The 21,886-nt window shown below is 37.4% G+C and overlaps 1 protein-coding gene across 4 annotated transcripts in view; it reads left to right on the top strand.

Annotated features, from left to right (window-relative positions):
* LOC126470227 (spectrin alpha chain) overlaps nt 1–21,886 on the top strand; it is a 140,617-nt gene that overhangs the window by 33,104 nt on the left and 85,627 nt on the right. For all 4 annotated transcript variants that reach the window (XM_050097919.1, XM_050097918.1, XM_050097917.1 and 1 more), the window contains exons 2-10: nt 15,875–16,040; nt 16,121–16,216; nt 16,307–16,442; nt 16,772–16,902; nt 17,073–17,261; nt 17,680–17,868; nt 17,961–18,131; nt 20,457–20,624; nt 20,742–20,981. In XM_050097919.1, coding sequence (XP_049953876.1) covers nt 15,891–16,040; nt 16,121–16,216; nt 16,307–16,442; nt 16,772–16,902; nt 17,073–17,261; nt 17,680–17,868; nt 17,961–18,131; nt 20,457–20,624; nt 20,742–20,981 — 1,470 coding nt within the window. In that variant the 5' untranslated portion in view covers nt 15,875–15,890. The remainder of the gene's footprint in view (nt 1–15,874; nt 16,041–16,120; nt 16,217–16,306; nt 16,443–16,771; nt 16,903–17,072; nt 17,262–17,679; nt 17,869–17,960; nt 18,132–20,456; nt 20,625–20,741; nt 20,982–21,886) is intronic.

The raw sequence follows: 21,886 nt of genomic DNA, 5'->3' as shown, positions 1-21,886 counted from the left end.
AAAACCGGGAAAAATCCGGGAATTTTTTAGAATTCCGGGAATTTTTCGTTGTTTTAGTTTTCAGTTATTTTTTTAATTTTGACTGGTAAGAACCGTTACTCTAACAAAGGATATTACTGTATCCCGCTACTGCAGAATAATACTGCAGCATTAAAACGTGAACGAGAGGGAAAACGAAAATAAAACTTAAATTACAAGGGAAATGCGCCATGTATAGCAACAAAGCAGTGCTCATACAATCGTCTGCCAACAGCAAAATGTGTCAAAGACTTTAGGAAGACTGTGCAATGCCTCCGACGAGCGTGACGTCACAACTGGTACATTAGATTCGATTTAGCAGTTACGAGCGGGATTATGCGCATGCGCAGTTGAGTAGTACCTTCTCCCGCTTCTGGCTACAGAAATGTGGCTGTTGGCTGTGTAAGCAGTCGCTGTCGCAGCAAACCGCTAGATGCTTACCTGTAAAAATTTTACTGGAGCGCTCAAGCTGCCAGATTCATGCATGCGCAGGAGGCCCAAATCTAGGGGGAGGGGGCAAATTCAAATTTTTGAGGAAAAAACCTTGTTTCACAAAACGACTTGCATCCAGCGCACGTTAGTCTATCAATTAGTCATATGACTTTGAAACGCATACCTGTCGGTTTTTGAACATTTTTAACACATTCTAAGTTGATTTCTGAATGAATCGTAAGTTGATTTGTGAATGCGTGTATAGTGTACATGATGTCTCTGTCAGGGAAATCCTCGTCGCATGTAGAAACAAACTTTCCTACAGACAAAAGGGGCTATACGAGCTGAGCGGAGTAAGGCCGAACGGATGAATGTCAACCGCTGTCTTATTGTGTCGTTGATTGGGTTTTCGAATGATGGGCGTTGTTATAATTATTAGCGAAATCCATAGATTCAGACTACAGGAGTGGAAATAAACGAATAACATGTAAGAAAGATTACTTATTACCTTCTCGGTGTATCCAAGAAAATGAAGTTTTGACAGAAAATTTTTGGACAGGTCGCTTTACTAGTAAGAACCAGTTGTACAGTCCCCGGCTAGCAGCCGCTTTAAGTTCTATTCTGGAAGAAGCGCGGAAAATGCGTTGTACGAACATGTAACAACGCCGACCGGAGAATAATCGCGGAATAACTAAACCGGTGATTCTGGTAGAGTTAGTGAACTTGCTTTGACATTGGCAGGAGTAGTTACAGAATTAGTGAGAACAAGACTGTTTGTTAGAACGAGGAAGGAAAAGAAAGGGGGACATCACACAAATTATGGAACAATATGACGATTCCAAGTTTGTATACTACTACTTTTCTCTCTCATGCTTGAGAAACTGGAGCGTGTGAATGAAGTGTGAAACTATTTCATAACGTAAAGCTTTTTGCTTGTAGTAGACCTCATATGCATTTGATATTGGTACTTTGTGAATTACATTCTGTCGTTACAAAAAAGACCGTTCGTGCCAAAACAGTCTCGTTTATTTTGTGTGTATTACAATTGTCGCAGTATTAAAAAGGTCTATTTTGTTTTATCTAACAGACAGTGACAAAATAGACGTAATCAGATCGGGAAACCACACCAGTCTTGGGTCCTATTTGTATTAACAGCTTTTTCAGTATTAGACAACGACATTTCGTCTTTTCATGTAGCAAAACGTTTGACGAACTTTGATGAGGTAATAGATTCTTTCGGAGAAAGGAAAGCACGCCATGTAATGCTCTTCCAAGATTAGAGAGGAAAAAAAATCTAGGAGCTAAGGATTGAAGAAATGTGTATTGTCTTGCTTGTCTCATGTTTTTTACTGGGTTTATGTATCCTATATTTAATTTTATATCACACAAAGCAGCAAGTTGTTAGCTGATAGGGAACAAAGAGTGCAAATTTTCTGAAAAGCTCTTATATATATATGACAATGTCAAACCGGCCGACTGTAAGCAGGAGAGGCACCATAGGACATTTCAATTTCCACTGTCATGAATACGGTTTGGTGGCATCCATTACAAAATATACACGTTTAAATTCCACAAAGCGAAGTACAGTGACGTGCGATAGAAGAATGCTGTGTGAGGAGACGAGGCACTGCACTTTGGCACACTTACGACCAAATTGTTTTTTTGTTGTTTGTTTACTTTTCCTCGAACACATGTTTTATGCATCACACTCTTCAGAAAGATGTTCGCTACAAAATGAACATATTTTTGAAAATTCGATTTTTGAATTTTTGACGTCCTATCTCCAACGCTATAGGGAATGGCGGGGTATTGCCACGGTTCGGAAATATTCGAGATCCGCGGCTGATACGCAGAGCAGGCTGACAATGAGTTACAGTGGAGAAGTGGGTAGTCTCCACGTGACTCGTGTTTACATTTAGTGATTTTGCTGTTTCCTCTTCGTTTACTGCTCTCGCGTCAAATGAAAACAAAACAGATTTCTGTGGCCGGGAAGTGAATTAAAATACATTACATAATTACGGAAGGCTAAAACGTGTTGTTAGTTGCAGGTTTAATTTTATTTCCACCTTTCTGACAGTAAAGCATTAATTGCCTTGCAGAACACTGAAGTTATTTTTGTTGGTTTGCCAAGGAAATTTTCTTTTATTAATCTTTTCCGCTGAGGCAGACAATATATTTGAAACGAAGTGTTTAATTCCACACACTGTTCACTGCATTTCAAGTGCTCGTTTCCAACTTCTAGCACGTTTGCCATTATGCCATAATAAAGAACCAAACATGAGATAACACAGTACTGGTACTCCAAGAAAATTTACATCCCGAAAACCACATTGAAAAGCTTAATATCAGGTCGTGGCCTACTTCAGTGGGAATCTGGACATACGAATGTGCACATTTTAGTATGGATCACAAAATTCCGATCCTCTTGGAGTATCCTCTGATGCCTTGTTTCTTTTATGACATAATGTTAAGATCTTCTAATGTTTTACACGTACGAACATACGGGCTCCCTACGACATCGTAGCTGCGCAAGCGCGGTGAAACCTGTCATCCGGCGCTCTCTGGCAACTGCTGAAATGAACCTATTTCTAACAGGTCGTGGAAAAATATTCCGAATGGTGGTTTGAAAAGGGTTACCATCAAAGTACCATTCTGACAGTTACACCGGAACTATATGCGGTAATGTACGATGAATTTCTTAAACCACAGAGCGTTTGACTCTCATTTAAAGATGAACTCTTTGATGACGAGCCATTTAGATGAATTTCGAGCCCAGAAGATCAGACATTTGGGTCGTCATTAATAATTTTACTGCCACCTTTGTGTGATATATCTTATTGTAATACGCTCATAAAAGACCAAAATTGTATGTGAAAGCTTAGCTTCTCTTGCAGCGTATTAATCTTATAGACAAATATTCTATGTGAAAGCTTTGCGTTTCGTGTAGCAACACAATGTATATTAATTTAAACCGTTAACTTTTTCTGTTCGTGTGTTCGCGCTACTTAACAGTGATATTGCCACAGAACACCAATATAGTAGAAGTGCAAAGACCACATTATTATACGGAAATACAGAACGACACCAGCGCTACTTGTGGCCTGGCTGTGAACTTCAATACGAAAAAAATATGGCGCGAAAATCTCTTATGTTTATTTCTAAATACGTGAATTAGAGGACAATATTTTTCATTTAATCTTTGAATGTGGGCCGCATAGTGCAGTAATTAAGGTTTTTAAGATCTTGCAAAGTAATATATAAAAGAAATCTCAATCAAAAACAAACATTAACTACTCGTAGCTGCAGTTCACATTGTGAAAATTTTCGTAAATTACGACGTCACCTGTTGACTGTGAAATTTTTTTGTAAAACTCAATATTGCGATTTTGGCCGTGTGGCCATTATCATGTGGAAATAAACGAGCTTTAGCACATGGCAGACAAAAATCATCTGACATTGCATTCATATATAAATGATTTTTACATTTCCACATATCCTAAAGCACATTATGTCCACTCGCATGATCGAAAGTGGAATAGTAGGTTACACAAATAACTACACAGCTAATGGATAACCAGGAGGTCATTTACAAAAAAATCTATGCTACAGACCAAGGATGTACTGTAAAGTCTACAAAATCTGATCTATTATTTTTTCTGTTGATTGTTATTTATGGATATTCAGTCATCTGAAATTGAACTTCTGCACAGTTCAAATAAATTTATGAAACACACAAGATACTTCTTTACAAAACTGAAAAACAAATTGGGAGCAGAGCAGGTAGACACTCCATGAATGTAGCCAAAATGTTTTTGCCAATGAGACATACAAAGAAAATGAACTGCAACACAACATTTTTTTTTCTCTTTTCCCCAACTCGGCTGTTATTTTGGCAACACCCATCATGTTTAAATAATGAAAGAAGACACTGGTACAACATTTATTTTTAACATTTTTATTTATTTACTTCCTCTTTGAAAACACTGTTTGGTACACTACTGAAAATTAACACAAATTCCCCTTGACAGCACTTTATTCATTATACTTTTAGAATCCAATCATCGCATCTAGAAAGTATTAAGTTATGTGCCTGCTGAATTACCAGATTTTGTCATAACAAGTCAAAGGCATGCTTTTGACACAAGAACATTTGTATATGTATAGGGAGCTTACTCTCATTGTACACATAATAAACAAAATACAAAGTCTTTTAACATGATTTGAACTTCTTTTTAAGTTGTTGCATACACAATTTCCTCTTGTTTGTAAATTTCTTTTCTTTCACATACTTGTATATTATAAATGGAATACTTGTCTTCAGAAGTCTCTCTTCAATGTCATGTTTATTACAAATTGTTCTATGAGACAGAACAAATGTTGTTTTTTTTAAAATTATCATGTAGTTTTGTTGTGTGACCATGACTATTTAGATACTCATACAGCTGATCATGGAGTGCCCTTAGGAAAATCATGACTCTTTCAAATGAGAATGCTCCTCACTATTCTCTTTAAATGAGGTAAACAAATGATTTTCAGTCACAACAGAGGAGTAGAGACTGGTATTACATGTTTCACAATCGTCTGGTACATCTATGGCTTTTAGTACATAGTCTGCTACATAGGCTAAGGATTGTTGATCTTCTACAGACTCGATGATACCATCTGAGTAAGAATAAATTTTCTCAGGTGTATCAGTGTCTTCCATCTCACATTCACTTAAATGTTCACTCCTACCACTAGCTGCCAAAAAGTGACACTAACTGCTCAAGGGAGTGTAATCATCATTTTCAAAGTTACTTACACTCATGGCTTTGAAAGGCAAAGTCATATGATTGACAACACAAGTCTTCAGAGCTTGTACAAACTGAAAACAAGTTGGGTTTGTATTAGCAATACCATGTTGTCTTATACAACAAAAGAAATTTTCTAAAGCATCTTGATTGAATGCCTTTAAATTTAAGTTCTTAAAGCCAACCACTTTCAAGGTCTTCCACAAGAAAATAATAGACTGTAATGTAATCTGCCAACCTTTTATGAAGCTAAACATATTAGTCTTGTTTCTTCCTGTTTTTAAATCTATTATTTGCCAGCTGCCTATTCCCCTCAATATGCTATACCACAGTTCTAAATGTGGCGAATTTTCTGATAAAGCACACCTAAATTGTTTTCCATTCCTGGGATATTGCTCATTACTGTTGAGTGAATCAAAGAGATTATCTACCTTTTCCACAAACTCAACTGTGTGTATAGCTTCAGATGGTAATGGGTGAGTAGAAACATATGTTTCAATTGCAGCTGCAACAGTATGGCTCATTTGTGCAGCAGCAACTTTTACATTCATTTTGACATGGGAATCAGAAAAGTTAAAGTGTTGTGCTTTTAATTTGGGCAGAGTTTTGAACCGGTTTTTTTTTTTTATCCAAAAAGAACACTGTACTGATGTACTCAAACTTTGATGCTTTGTGAGGTTCAAATTGAATTTTATTATCCATCAAACCATTTCTAGTGTTTTTGAGCAGATGTGGTACATCATAAATGGTAACAATTGGTTGATTATTGACGACAATATGAAATATACTGGGCTTCAACAAATTTGCTTCACACAGTTGCTTAAGGGCCTTTTGGTTTGTTGCATTCTGGTCATATACAGTACAAACCACTTTGAACCCAATATTCTGTAGTTCACTTATGATGTGAACAATGAGTGATTTCAAATGGATGTAGTGGAAAGTGGTTGCAGTAAAGTAATATGCCAGAACTTGTTTCCAAGTTCTGTGAATGCCTTTCAGCATAAAAACCAATGCTTGACTAGCAGCTACAGGTGAACGTCCTAAACAACCCAAGTCCTGATACCCATAGATTAGCTGTTTGTGTGCATCATAGTACATACCATCATCCAGAGACATTTCACCAAAAAGTAGAGCACAATACTTGTCATTTTCATGTATATTACTTACTTCCCTTGCTAAAAAGTTTAATAAAGCTGGATTAAGTCCTGTATCAAATGGTATGTGGGAAAGCACTCCCTTGAGCAGCCTGACAGATGGAAGGGAGAAGTATATGGCCAAATATCTGTACAACCGGGGACTACGCTTATAAATAGATAAAGCAAATGCCTTATCTTGTATAGACCATCGTACTGCTGTGGGCTGCATATTGGCATTTCTTAACTGACTATTAATAAAAGTTTTAGTCACATCATTCAACTCTTCTTCAATTAACTGAAATTTCCTGTCATCATACAACTCTTTTAGAATTTTCAATTTATTCCTCTCATTCTGTAGCTGTTTTTTCAATTTACACACTCTGGAAACTGTAATTTATACATTTTGTGTTTTCTTGGAGTTAAATCACGTTTAGAAACGACAGATCCCATTACACCTGCACTATTTTCAACAACATAAACAGGTGAGTATAAAGAGCTGTACTCACCATCATCTGTGCTCTGTAAAGGGGGACTGCTTCGTTGTATTACTGTAGATTTTGCATTGTGACCTGTCTCGTGCACACTTATATTTGCACCCGATGTGGTGAAACCGCCACCACCACAAGTGTAACACAGATGGGTGGGGGGAGGATATAACACCAGGATTTAGCCTGTGTCTAGTAAAGTTCACAAAATCTGCTTCATAAAAATGATCCTCACACACATAATAATAACTACAGTTGACACCTTCACCTATATTACAGATCAATTTCCACTTCTTTAAAGTCTCACTTTTTGATGCAGCTGGAAATTTATAGGAATGTTTATTCTTGTGTTTGGAATTTATTTTTACATAATTACTACTCCTGCATCCAGGAAACTTGCACGAGTATTTCAATTTCAATCTCAAACTGGATTCTTCTCTTCCTGTATGATCCATCCTCATGTGTCTGAAATGTTATTCAAACCAAAAATTAGGAACGAGAAAAAAGATCAGGTAGGGTTTACATTGATTAATGTTAAAGAAAACTCAATGTGTAATTTCACTATCAAAAATCATATTAGCTTATGTCTAAATGCAGCTATCCTGTACTGAAGTATTGATAACTGCTATCATGGCTTGTAATCTGATGTGTTATTGCTACAAAATAGTGAAAAAACGAAACAAATTCTCATTTCTACTATGGATATGCACATCACTCTATATATAACTGCGTGAGTGTAGTTGCACTATATTCTATATTCAACACTACTTCTTTAAACAGTGCTATCAGGTGGTAGAAACACTGCTTATTGTACCATTTCAGTATATTTCAGCATCTAGATACCATGGTAGATACCAAATTCAACTGTACATTATCAGTAACAGTTACAGCTGTAAATCTGTATTACATCGTGTTGAGCATTAAAGTGCGAGAAGATTTCTACTGCATTGGATATTGCCACAATAATACGTGTAAATGTTCAACTGCTTGAAGGACCTGCTTAGTGTGACTTCGAAACAAATGCCTTATTATGTGAGAACACAACCTTTGTCGATACAACAGCAATAAACACTTTTTACCTGGATAGTGTTTTATGTACTGTACAGAATATTTACTGTCGAAAACGGGAAATAGAACACACTCAAGGCATTACGAATCAATTGTAACACGTCCAATATTTGTATGTAGTAAACGGCACAATAAATGATACTTATTATGTCACTAAGAGTACTTCGTGGCAAAAAGGAAGATGAATCAAAGCCAGAATTACATTCCATTACATGATTCGGAAAGTTGAATACAGACTATGTCAAAAGCTGCTAGCATGTGATTCTCTATGAAATACAAGGAAATATTAACAGAAATAAGAAATATACTTACCCTTTAAGTAAACTGAGCAACGGAAATTGTATTTCTTTGCAGGAACAAATATACAAGAGTCCACAGAACGTAATGTGATGATACAACCTCGTGTTTTATATGAAACAAAAGTAAAAAAGTAAATACTGAATCATCACACCATAAAATATTACGAATGCATCCAAAAATTAAGCAGAATAATAGCAATATACTTACACTGCAATTTAAACGAAAAATCACGATCACGTTGCTACGATACCAAAACAATTATGGAAGACTACGTCATCCAATAGGAACACGAGACTATAAATTGCTGAACTTGCAGCGCTCCAAGTGGCCTGGGACCAAACCAACGTCGTGTTACCGGAAATCCCTATATGAGTTTCACCCCCCTGGATGTTGCTATTGGTTGACTGCATCACACGTCCTAAGCTCTGAAACCCGCTGTGATCGGCAGGTATGATCACGTCACATGAGCTATGAGTGGCTTCCCCTTGGAAAGTAACATGCGGTGTTTATTTATTTATTTTTTATTTGTTTATTTTATCCATCATTCAGCAGTAACATGCAATCGATGTCGTCAGAAGAGTTACAGCTATTTGTACATTATGTTTTACATACCAAAATATTACATAGTAAAAATATAGCAATGTTGTAAACTATTAGCTTACAACAGCCTCTACACCTAGATCCATACATAACAGTAAGCCATAATTTATCAGCATTAACATGCAATCAATGTTGTCAAAAGTATTATAGCTATTTGTACATTATGTTTCATATAACAAAAATATTACATGGAAAAAAAGGACAGTGTTGTACCCAATTATAGTTCAATTCTTTTATCTTGGCGGCTCGCGCATGCCTGCCTAGACGCGGGAGATTGCTGCGTTGCCAGTTGCACACGACGCACGCGCCAAGAGAAGCAGCGCCATAGTATAGCATAGTTCGCAAACTTACGTTTAGGGGGGAGCGCGCAGTTCATGAAGTAAAGCCACCACGGCCGCATTAAGCCTTTCGCTGCTACAAAGACGTGCTCCCTGCATTCCGCGCTGTGGGCGAGTTTGTCACTGCACTGCTCGCCTGTGCAGACACATTGTGTTCCGACTGCTTTGACACTCTTTATCATTCGATTCCACAAAATCTATTTGGCTCAAAAATTAGATTTTTACCGATCTTCTTGACTGATACCTTCCCCCAGTGGGAACACCATGTGTCTGCACAGGCGACAAGTGCAGTGATGACAAAATCGCGCACAGCGCGGAATGCGGGGAGCACGTGTCTGCAGCAGCGAAAAAGTTAATGAAGAGGCAAAGCACTAGAAATTTCATTCAAACGAATAAAATTCGTGAAGTAAGGCACAATATTGTTTTTAAATAAAGAAAATATTGAGCACCATACAAGGTTTGATCTCTTAACCTTTCACTTGGCAGCCCAACACCTTAACCGTTCTGCTACCTCAGCTCATAGAACAGTGTAGCTCCATAAGGACTCTAACACTCACGCAACTACTTATAAACACTGTTGGTATGACTATGAATTACTCACGCTTCGTCGAAGTACAGTAGGAAATAAACAATTACCGCTGTTCTGTATTGCAAAAAAGCAGTTTGTGAGATTGAAACAAACACCTTTCCTTGCTATCGCCTAAATTAGGAGTCTTATTGCTTGTTTGGTTTAATTAATTAATAGAATATGAAGCAATTGGTATAAAGAATGCTTTTTCCAAACTTTCTATAAAAGAAAGTCTGCTATCAAGACATTGCTTTTGTTCTATTACTTTATTTATGACTGAACGTTTCTAAAACTGAAGACACTCGTCTGTGCTCTGCACTGCAGACGAGATTTGGCGACGTCGTTCTCTGTTCATTGGCTGACTGTGTTTTGTGACGTCAGATGCGCAGAACGAACCTAAACTCGGCCGCCAAGATCTATGACACGCACTTTAGCTTATAGCTAGCTGCTTCTACATCCATAACTATACATAACAGTAAGCCTTAGTTTATCAATAAATTAGATCATCTTTACAACTATTCTGAAATTCTTCTACACTGTAGAAAGTATTTTTCTTCATCCACACTTTGGTTTTAGTTTTGAAAATATCCATTGAAACCAATTGAGCCTGTACGGGTAAAGTGTTGAATAATTTTATGCCTATGTATTCATAGCTAGATTGGGTTTTCTTAATCCTGGTTGTGGGTATATCAATAATATTTGTTTGTCGAGTATTGTGTTGATGAACTGATTTCCTTAAAGTGTAGTGGTTTAAGTTTTATGTTTAATAGGCAACAATATATGTAAAGAGATGGGACTGTGAGAATTTTTAAGTCTCTAAATTAAGGTCTACATGAGGTCTTGTTGTCAGTGATTCCGTAAAAACGTCTAATTGCTTTCTTCTGCCAAGTGAAAATTTTTTTGGCTCCTGGAGAGTTACCCCATAAAAGAATGCCATATTGTAGATGGCAATGAAAGAAAGCATAATATGACTGAAGCAATAAATCTTGTGTAACATGTGTGTAGTTTGGCTAGTAGGTAGATAACTCACGATAGCTTTCGACATACATAATCTGTATGTGTGTCCCAAGTTAATTTTGAGTCAATGTGTATTCCTAGTAGTTTAACAGATTATAACTCCATGTTACTGTTTGATAAACTGAAAATTATCTTGACAGTCTTTTCATGGTTCATAGATAAGTCATTAGCTTTAAACCAGATATTAGATATTTTGAGACACTCTTCACTTTCCTCCTCCAATATGTTTATATCTTTTCCAGAATTAGCTAATGTTGTGTCATCAGCATAGAGGATAGATTTACAGGGTAAGTTATTTGGAAAGTCGTTTACAAACAATATAAATAGTAGAGGGACAAGCACTGAGCCCTGAGGAACACCTCGTTTTATACTTAAAGTCTGTGACTGTTGGTCATTATGCTTTACTAATTGTTTTCTATTGCTGAGGTATGATTCAATTATCGAGAGTTCTAAGTGTTTGATTCCATAGCAACACAGTTTATCTAATAATAATTTGTGGTTAACCGAGTCGAAAGCCTTACTCAAGTCAATTAGAATGGCTTCAGCAGATAATTCTGACTCAAATGCCCTTAGTACAAAAGAGATAAGGTTTTCAACTGCTTTGACTGTTGATAAGTTTGACCTGAATCCATACTGAGAATCATTTAATATATTATTGTCTGATAGGTGTATGCATATTTGCTGCAGTATGCAATGTTCTATTATTTTTGAGAAAATAGGCACAAGTGAAATTGGTCTATAATTATTGATACAGGACTTGTCACCCTTTTTGTATAATGGTATGACAACTGGTTTTTTGAGACATTCTGGAAAGTGTCCACTCGAGAGCATCCAGTTTATCAGTATGCAAAGAGGATATGTTATGAGATCTAAAACTTTTTTAATTACATAGTTTGACAGACCATACACATCTTCAGATCTAGAGTATCCTAATTTAGAGGTTGCTGTAATTATATCAGTTACTTGTACTTCTCTCCATTTACAAGCTGACACTATGTTTGTAATGTTTTGTTGAAAATTTCTGCCAGATATGGTGTGAGAAATAGGTGTATGTGTTGAATTGGAATTCTGCTTGCTGTGGGTTGGAAGGCTAAGATTGGCAGAGTTGACAAAAAAGTGATTGAAATCATCAGCAGTGATGTTAGCAGCATTTGTGTTGTCTTTTATATCCATACCTAGCTCTGCTTTTATTACTTTCCATGCAGCCTTACATTTATTGTGTGATTTTTTAATGAAATCACCATTTGCCTTACACTTGGCTATTTTAATTTTAGATCTATATTTTCTTTTCAGGTTTTTGTAAGTTTCTTTATCTACTGCTCCCTTTTTGACCTTATCGTGACAAGTAATTACCAATAGTCTCAGTTTTTGTAATTGGGGTGAAAACCACTTCTGTAAAGTTGAGTGGCTAGGTTTGGTGGAATACGAATTTATACTTTGGTAATACGAAAATATGCAGCGTACATATTGCTGCAAATGTAAGATCTTTCCAAAACGCATTTTTTTCTGTGTTTAGTTTTCTAAAGCGCCGGGAAATTTTACGCCCGTGTATAAAACCATAATCATTCAAAGGAATTATATGTTATACAGTACCGAGAGAAAATATACTGTCAGTTAACACGGAAAACGTATGTCTTCACCCGGAAGAAAGTGTATTTTTACCGGGAAATCCGGTAATTTTTTTTTCCTTGTCCGCGTATACACCCTGATCATACAACTTTAGCATCATCAACAGCCAGCATTAGCCATCCCTGTATCGACCGACAAAGTGCAACAGGCGTGGAACACATCCCACAGACTGACATCTTTCTGTGCAACATTATGAATACACATTTGCATGCATCCAACCTTCTGGCGGTTACACCGGTTATTAATGTGCCAGAATTTAACACTTGGAATGGAATTTCTCACACTTCCATTAACCTGTGATCTACCAGTGTTATCACTTAAATGTGTTAACTAGACAAATATATTCTTGAAATTTTGTTACTCTACATTATTTTTTGACCTTGCGATTTTTTTCCCGTAATACCTTTGAATATTACAAATGAAAGTTTACCACGGGATATGTAGGAACACCACCATTGTTGCGAAGGAAAAGGGGGGGGGGGGGCGTGTATGATTTCTTAAAGGATCGTGGCTGCAAAATGACTTCGTACCAGCTGATTGAAATACCCGGAAATGGGGATTAAAACAGTGAGATGAAGTTCAGTTACTTGAAATATCACAGAATTCTTTCAGAAACTGTAATGTAATGATTGTGTTACGACATTCATATTGTAGCACAAACCTTAATTTGTCACGACTATTAAACTTCCCGGTGAATAAAACTGTAAAGCCTCTATAGTGTTGAATTTATGAACTGTCACTGGCTTTTCACTTTGCAAACTACTACATTTTACTGAAGAAAGTCCTTAACTATTGTATTCTTTGGGTAGCCTAATCTCTTCATTGTACATTGTTGCTGTTGGCGTGGGCTTCTCTTACTCCCGTGTAGTGCTGTTGGATTACTTTCAGTGATATGAAGTGGAAACTAATATCTGCATTGTCTGATCATGCTGATAGAGATTCATTGATCACAAAAACATGGTAATGGCAAGGGGAAATACCCCCCCTCCCCCGAAGTTCATAACAAAAAAAGTGTTTTACTTCATCTGAACACCATCTCTGCAGGCGGTGGGAAAACGGGCGGTCTCTCCATGCGCAAGTGCGCGGAAAATGTTCCATTCAAGTTGTCTGCGCAGCTGTGATATAATGAGTATTACCGGTCTCAGTGCACTGGATTAGTTTTACTAAAAGATAGCATCTGTGTAGTAGTTGTTGGTTGCAGACCAATTTAAATTTGGCGCTTTCCGTACTCTGTATGAAAGCCTGACAATATGTCGCAAAGCATGTTAATTCTTTTTAATGTCAAAAGAAACATTTGAGAAGCTGTTTAAAATTTTGTTTTCATGTGTAATATGAAAACACAAATATGTGGAGTAGCATACTCCCCTCGTAAAATGCTAGCAGTGACACTGAGATGAGTACAGAAAGTAAATTTACTTGCTGGTATACGTCAGTTTGCTGTGCAAAAATTATTTTCCAGTAACATAAGCGGAATGTATTTGAAATAACTTGCAATTCTGTTTTCTTTTAAGATAGCCTCCATAAATGAAAATGATTTTTTTATACGAAAATGACAAAAAAACAGTTCAGGATTTCTTTGGAAATTCAGAAGTCTTTGAACCATTAGACCCAGTGGGATTAATAAGTTTCATGACTTCATATAGAAAATCTGCGGTATTTTCGTCAGATATGTCTACATTTGCAGCAGTTCACTTTAAAAATGACATAATTCTGAATTGCCGTGTTCAGTTGGAGTCATTGATAGTATGATTTTACTATGCACGTAAGTTATTTTATCCCAACAGACTGGTCGTTTTCCACCAACTCAATTAATACTTCATGAATAATAATGAGTTCAGCACTCATCACGAAAACGCACTAGTACGAACAACAGTGGACAAACCCTCCTACGAGACAGTGTATCACTACCAACCATATAAATTAATCCTGCTGGCAGACATATAGAAGTCTTGTTGTAGACAAGCGTCCTTATTGTGCCCAATTTGCAGGAGACTGCTTAATTGTGAGTCACCAAAGTAACAGTTCACAGTTAGAGAGACCTTGAAGCAGTCTTATTATCAAAGCTTATGTTTCGAGGTGGCAGAAGATGGCCACAGCTAGAAACACAAAGCAGCTTGTTATTTTCGCCTATCAAAGATACAAAACCGACTGGTTAAATGCAATTGTAAGGGTATTAGCTGGTTTGTTTCATTTGCCAGGTAGCACCGGTGATATGCGACCAGAAAGGTTCTCATAAACATCCCCTAAGTAATGGGAAACATATTTTTGCAAACTGTACTTTCGTCTTGTTGTTACTTAGACCAGGCAAGGTCACCTTTGATGACCTGAGGCCCCGATTCACATAATGCTTCCTGTAGCTCGTGGGCCGCCTCATCACGATGCGGCACCGATGCTCCTATTCAGAACTGTAGCATCTGTGGCGCTGGCCATCGGGGTTCAGTTCCAGGTGGGACTCATCGCTGAAGACAGTTCTACCCTATTTAGTGAGATAGCAGGCCAAAAACGTGTCAGGAGATTCCCTGTACTTGCGATGGGATACCAAATTGACTGTCACCCACCAAACAACCCAACAGTGATGGTGTAGGGTGCCGTTTCATTTCATAGCTGGACCCCCATTGGTTGTCATCCGTGGCACCCATGTAGCACAGCGGTACGTAGATGACATTCTGCGCCCCATTTTGTTGCCCTTCATAGCAAGCCGTCACAGGCTTACATTTCAGCAAGATAATACCCACCCATACACGGCGAGACTTTCTACTGCTTGTCTTTGTGCTTGGCAAACCCTACCTTGGCCAACAGGGTCTCTGGGTCTCCCCAGTTGAGAATGGCTCATTATGGGCATGACCCCCCAACCAGCTTGGGATTTTGACGATCCCTTAGGTATGTCCTTTACGAATTTCAACTGAATTGAGCATGGTTTAGCTAGGAGCTTCTTCCAGATTTTTTTCTCTTGGCAATAAATGAACCTACAGTTAAATAAATACAAATTTTAGCCAATTAATAAAGACTGGAATGTGATTAATTTTTGCTGTTTCATGCCAAATAATACTACTTACTCATTGATTTCTAATAAAACACAAATTATTGTGCTAAAATTATTGTTTGACTAATTTTTGGTGTTGCTGCTAGACGGATTCTGCTAATGATCAGTGGTTATGTGGTAGTGCATTAGCTGGAGGGGAGCGCGGGGGTGGGGGTTAATTTTAGAAACCAATCTGGACTGTCATTTTCCTCTGTGTACTGCACTACATCAGTAGTAGGATAATATCAGAATCTTTCCTATAACTTTATCTCAAACATGTAATTCCATTGTACGTGTGTTTTTACTGTCATCATCAGTTGATACCTGCTTTTTGCTGTTGCCCCTGTCTCTGTAATACACACTGAGCAAGGTTATATTCAGAATAATTATATATTGTCTGTTGAATTTGGTAGTGTGCAGTTTTCATGCACTGCCATTGGTAACATTATCTTTTTTGTTTGTGCTTTTCAGAAGCCGAACCGAAAAAATGGATCAGATAACACCTAAAGAAGTCAAAATATTGGAAACAGCTGAAGATATTCAGGAACGCCGTGAGCAGGTGTTACACCGATACAGCGACTTCAAACAAGAAGCGAGATCCAAACGAGAAAAGCTCGAAGATTCCCGTCGTTTTCAGGTAACTAATTATATCTATAATGTCCTAAAAACAATGTTTTGTGAGAGCATCTGTTTTCATTAATTGCCAATATTTTTCAGTATTTCAAACGGGATGCCGATGAACTCGAATCTTGGATCAATGAAAAACTCCAAGCAGCATCAGATGAAAGTTACAAAGACCCAACAAATTTACAGGTATTGCTTAATTTATTGTAAGTAATGTTGAATTTATTATTACCGCATCTATACTACACCAGAACCCACAATTTTGTTCTATTTTTCCAGGCAAAGATTCAGAAACATCAAGCCTTTGAAGCTGAAGTGGCAGCACATAGCAACGCCATTGTTTCATTGGATAATACAGGAATGGAAATGATCAATCAGGGGCATTTTGCCTCAGACATTATTCGAAGGCGACTTGGTAAGCTATTTTTCAAAATATTGACCCTGTATTTTTATAGCAAATACAAAATTTCATTTTTACATGCTAAAGGAGGAAATAACAGTAGTAAAAAAAGTATTGTTACTGAAATTGTATCATTGTTAGTTTTTGGAATCTTAAATACAATAAATCTCAGCTTGCCTTCCAGTTATGAGAAAATGTAAAGTTAGTTGGAGGAATAAATAGCGTAAACTCATACAAAAAGACACAGGGTAAAAGTAATCATGAAGATAGAGGCTCCCCAGTATATACCAAAAGTTACGTTGTTTTTTTAAATGGAATATATAGTGGACATTTTTTGTTTAAAGATGAACTGCATCGTCTTTGGGAACTTCTTCTGTCCAAACTTGCTGAGAAGGGTATGAAGCTGCAACAAGCTTTGGTGCTTGTCCAGTTCCTACGCCAGTGTGATGAAGTCATGTTTTGGATAAATGATAAGGTACTGTTATGTTGTTGAATTTAGCTTTTTGTTGTGATACTGATCATTTTGAACTTGGGGCAAGAGTTTGGCAATTTTGTGATTAATTTAAAGCATTTCCGTGTAAAATGCACATTACGGCGGTGATGAATGAAGGAGTGATGATTGTCTATTTTCTCCATTCTTACTAGGAAACATTTGTGACGACTGATGAGTTTGGCCACGATTTAGAACATGTTGAGGTCTTGCAGCGAAAGTTTGATGAATTTCAGAAGGATATGGCTTCACAAGAATATCGTGTCACTGAAGTTAACGAACTAGCTGACAAGTTAATTATGGAAGGACACCCAGAGAGAGACACTATCAGTCAACGGAAAGAGGTATTGCTTTCTAACAACTCTGTTACTTCGTTAATGCATGTTTTTCCAACTATAGACTGTAAATAAATCATCATCTATGGGCAGACGTATTTTCTGATGACAGTTTAAAATTTTTGTGCTGATTCAGTGAACTGTAGCGGATCGTATGTCCGAAATACATTTGTATATAAATTCACACCCACACTGAAAGGCCTATGCTTGATACAGCTCATGTTTTTTAACCAAAACACGAACAACATGTTGAGCCATGATCATATTGGTGGAGGACTTAACACATGAGGAATGCTCACTGAACCACTGGGACAAATTCAATTTTTCATTTTTTGGATGGTGATAACAAGGAATATATTCATGAAAGACTAGTTACAGGTCACACATTTGTTTTCTTCTCTTCATTATAATGTCTGATTTCTTGCAGGGACTTAATGAAGCTTGGATGCATCTTAAGCAGCTGGCTTTAATGCGCCAAGAAAAACTGTTTGGTGCTCATGAAATTCAGCGTTTCAATAGGGATGCTGATGAAACTGTTGCATGGATTTCAGAAAAGGATGTTGTCTTGTCCTCTGATGACTATGGGCGTGACTTGGCTAGTGTTCAGACACTGCAGGTTGGTTTAGTTTCTCACTCTGCACCGACACCTTCATTATTTGTATTGTGGTAACTATCTTTATGTACAGTATTTCTTCCCTCCTGTTTCAGAGAAAACATGAGGGTGTCGAACGAGATCTGGCTGCACTTGAAGATAAAGTGTCTACTCTTGGGCAGGAAGCAGATCGCTTATGTGGTATTCATGCAGATCATGCTGACCAGATTCAGGCAAAAAGAGCTGAAATTGTTGCTTATTGGGAGAGCCTTACAAGAAAAGCTGAGGTAGATTTTGCATAATAATAGTGTAGTATTTAAAGCAATTACAAATACAGTAACTGCAATGAGATCATTTTTCCCCCTTTTTCTCTGTTAATTCTCATGACTGACTATCTGGTTCATAAATCACATACGACTTCTGGATACATGAGATATACATTAAATATTTTTGTTAGTCACCAATAACAGAACATTCCTGGAATATTCAAACTGATTAGATATTAATTACAGAAATGTCAGTGTGTGTTGAAGGATAGTTGTGAGAAAACCTCTCTTAAGCTCAGTCTTGCACCACTTTAAGGTATATTGATGTACTGGATGAGAACTACTCCAGCAGAAGTACTCTCAATGTATTAAATGTCTTTGTAACTCGTATGGTTTTATATTTGGTGGAAATAGCGAAAATACTATTAAACACATTATGTTTCATTGTTGTATAGTCACTTAGCGTTGGCCATTGGACACAGAAGCTATTCCCATTTACAAAAGAATAAAAGAGGTTATTTGTTAAGTAGTTTTTATCCACTTTTACATTTTCATAGTCATTTTGATTACTTTAAAATTAACCATTGTTCCCTGCGTAATTATAATATCTTAAAAGGAAATAAAAATTTGAGACATACACAATGTGATCAAAAGTATCCGGACACTTAGCTGAAAATGGCTTAATAGTTCGTGGCGCCCTCCAGCGGTAATTCTGGAATTCAATATGGGGTTGGCACACCCTTCGCCTTGATGACAGCTACCACTCTCACTGGCATACATTCAGTCAGGTGCTGGAAGGTTACTTGGGGAATAGCAACCCATTCTTAACAGAGTGCTGTACCGAGGAGAGGCATCAATGTCGGTTGGTGAAGCCTGGTATGAAGTTGGTGTTCCAAAACATCCCTAAGGTGTTGCGTAGGATTCGTGTCGGGACTCTGTGCAGGCCATTCTATTACAGGGCTATTACTGTTGTATAACCACTTTGCCACAGGCCGTGCATTATGAACAGGTGCTCGATCGTGTTGAAAGATGTAATCACCATGCCTGAAATGCTCTTCAACAGTGGGAAGCAAGAAGGTGCTTAAAACATCAGTGTAGGCCTCTGCTGTGGTAGTATCATGCAAAACAACAAGGGGTGCAAGCCACCTCCATGAAAAACACGACCACACCATAACACCACTGCCTCTGAATTTTACTGTTGGCACTATACACGCTGGCAGATGACGTTCACCAGGCGTTCGCCATACCCACACCCTGCCATCGGATTGCCACATTGTGTACTGTGATTAGTCAGTCCACACGACATTTTTCCACTGTTCAACCGTCCAAATGTTTATGCTCCATACACCAAGCGAGGTGTAGTTTGGCATTTACAGGTGTGATGTGCAGCTTATGAGCAGCTGCTCAACCGTGAAATCCAAGTTTTCTCACTGCCCACCTAACTTTCATAGTACTTGCAGTGAATCCTGATGCAGTTTGCAATTCCTGTGTGATGGTCTGGATAGGTGTCTGCCTATTACACATTAGGACCCTCTTAAAGTGTCGGCAGTCTGTTAGTCAACAGATGAGGTCGGCCCGTACAATTTTGTGCTGTACGTGTCCCTTCACGTTTCCATTTCACTATCACATCGGAAACAGTGGACCTAGAGAAGTTAAGGAGTGTGGAAATCTCGCATACAGACGTGTGACACAAGTGACACCCAATCACCTGACTACGTTCGAAGTCTGTGAGTTCCGCAGAACGCCCCATTATGCTCTATCACGATGTATAATGACTACTGAGGTCGCTGATATGGAGTACCTGGCAGTAGATGGCAGCACAATGCACCTAATATGGAAAATATATGTTTTTGGGGGTGTCCAGATACTTTTGATCACATAGTGTAGCTATGCTCGACATTCAAAAGATATCATACTCATAGGACAGAAGAAAAAAGTTTTTGTGCAAGCTGTTTACGTAATTAGTATTGCTGTTTCTTCTTGTTGCTGGTATGCTAAGTTTTATGTAAATTGTAAATTAAATGTTTCATCAGCATGTTTTTATTGCCAACCGAGTATTCTGCACATACAATAAAATTTCCTTTTCATGAGAAGGTTTTGACTAACAATAATAACTCCACATGTTCTTCTTATGTAGAAGAATGCTGTTTCTATTTTCAGTGGGGTTTGCTGCAATTTTTTTCAGTTATGGTGAATACTTCAATTAAATAACTGGTCAAGAAGAAACAAATGTATTTGAGCTTGACTAAAAAACTGATCATAAAGGACAAAATAGTATAAAACTGTAACATTTATTCTGAAACTTTGCCACATGATTACCTACTTCACTTACCTGCTTCCTTACAGGAACGTCGCCAAAAGTTGGATGAATCATACTACTTGCATCGTTTTCTGGCAGACTTCAGAGACTTAATTTCATGGATTAATGACATGAAAGCAATAATATCTGCAGATGAGTTAGCCAAAGATGTAGCAGGTGCTGAAGCACTGTTGGAAAGACACCAAGAACATAAGGTTGTTTATACTGCTTAAACAATGAAAAGAAATGTTTCACATAATGTTTTGGTGGATTGTTTTAATTAAATATGAAACATTCTTATTAATTAATGAGCTGACCATTTCTATTCATAGGGTGAAATTGATGCAAGGGAAGACAGTTTCCGAGCAACAGCAGAAGCTGGGCAGCTACTATTAAAACATGGTCATTATGCCTCTGAGGAAGTAAAAGATAAGCTTGGTGTTCTGAGTTCAGAGAAAGCATCATTGTTGTCTATGTGGGAAGAACGTCGCATTCTTTATGAGCAGTGCATGGATTTACAACTTTTCTATCGTGACACAGAACAGGCAGATACTTGGATGGCCAAACAAGAGGTATGGCAACATATTTTTTACATGTAGATCGTCATATATATTCTGGAAGCCACTGTATGATCTGTGGCGGAAGGTACATTGTACCATTACTAGGCCCCTACTATGATAGGAAGTAAATGACAAGTGACAATTTTGTGCTGAATTATAAATAATAATTGCTGCTGAGTGTTCCCTTCTCACCATTTTCTTGATCCATTTTCTACAGTCGTGCTCAGTTTCACAGCTATAAAACTAAATTAGTTTTTTAAGACTTAAAGGTAGGTAGTTTTAAGTAAAATAACATTATGTGCCTTCCAGCAGCTGTGATCTTAGTTTTTTAGTTGCTGCAGGTAGCCTGCTGCACTAATAACATGTCACAATTGATAGTTTATGCACAAAGTCACACTAAGTTTAACTGTATTGACGGAGAAATTATTTTTGAATATATGTCAATAGATACAGTTTGATCATTTTTTGCTTGCATTCATATGCTTGATGTGGGGTATATTTGCAGCTTCACACTCCGCAGGATACACATTCTACAGGCACACACTGCTGGTTGAGATGAGGTTTTTCAGTTTCTCAAATTAAGATAAAACAGAAAACAATCTTGTAACTGTTAACAGATTAGGTATGCAAATACAGTGTAAGAAATTGTTTCCATTCTTAGTAACAATGGCATATTGAGTATATTGTTCAGTTGACACTGTAACAAACAGTTGTACTATCAGTGATGAGTGCAATGTGTGTAAGTAGTGTGGGTCATAGCAATTTTAAAGTAAAAACTTAAAGTGCTATTAGGCTTTCGCAGAATCTGGCACAATCCCAGTTTGATAGTGACACATTTCCGACAAAAAGAAATGAAATAATAAACCAATATAATGTTTTATATTAGCCGCTTTTGTTGACTGTCAAATGATAAAATA

This window comes from Schistocerca serialis, chromosome 3 (assembly GCF_023864345.2).
Source record: "Schistocerca serialis cubense isolate TAMUIC-IGC-003099 chromosome 3, iqSchSeri2.2, whole genome shotgun sequence".
Lineage (NCBI taxonomy): Eukaryota > Metazoa > Arthropoda > Insecta > Orthoptera > Acrididae > Schistocerca > Schistocerca serialis.
This window is presented reverse-complemented; position numbering and strand designations above follow the sequence as displayed.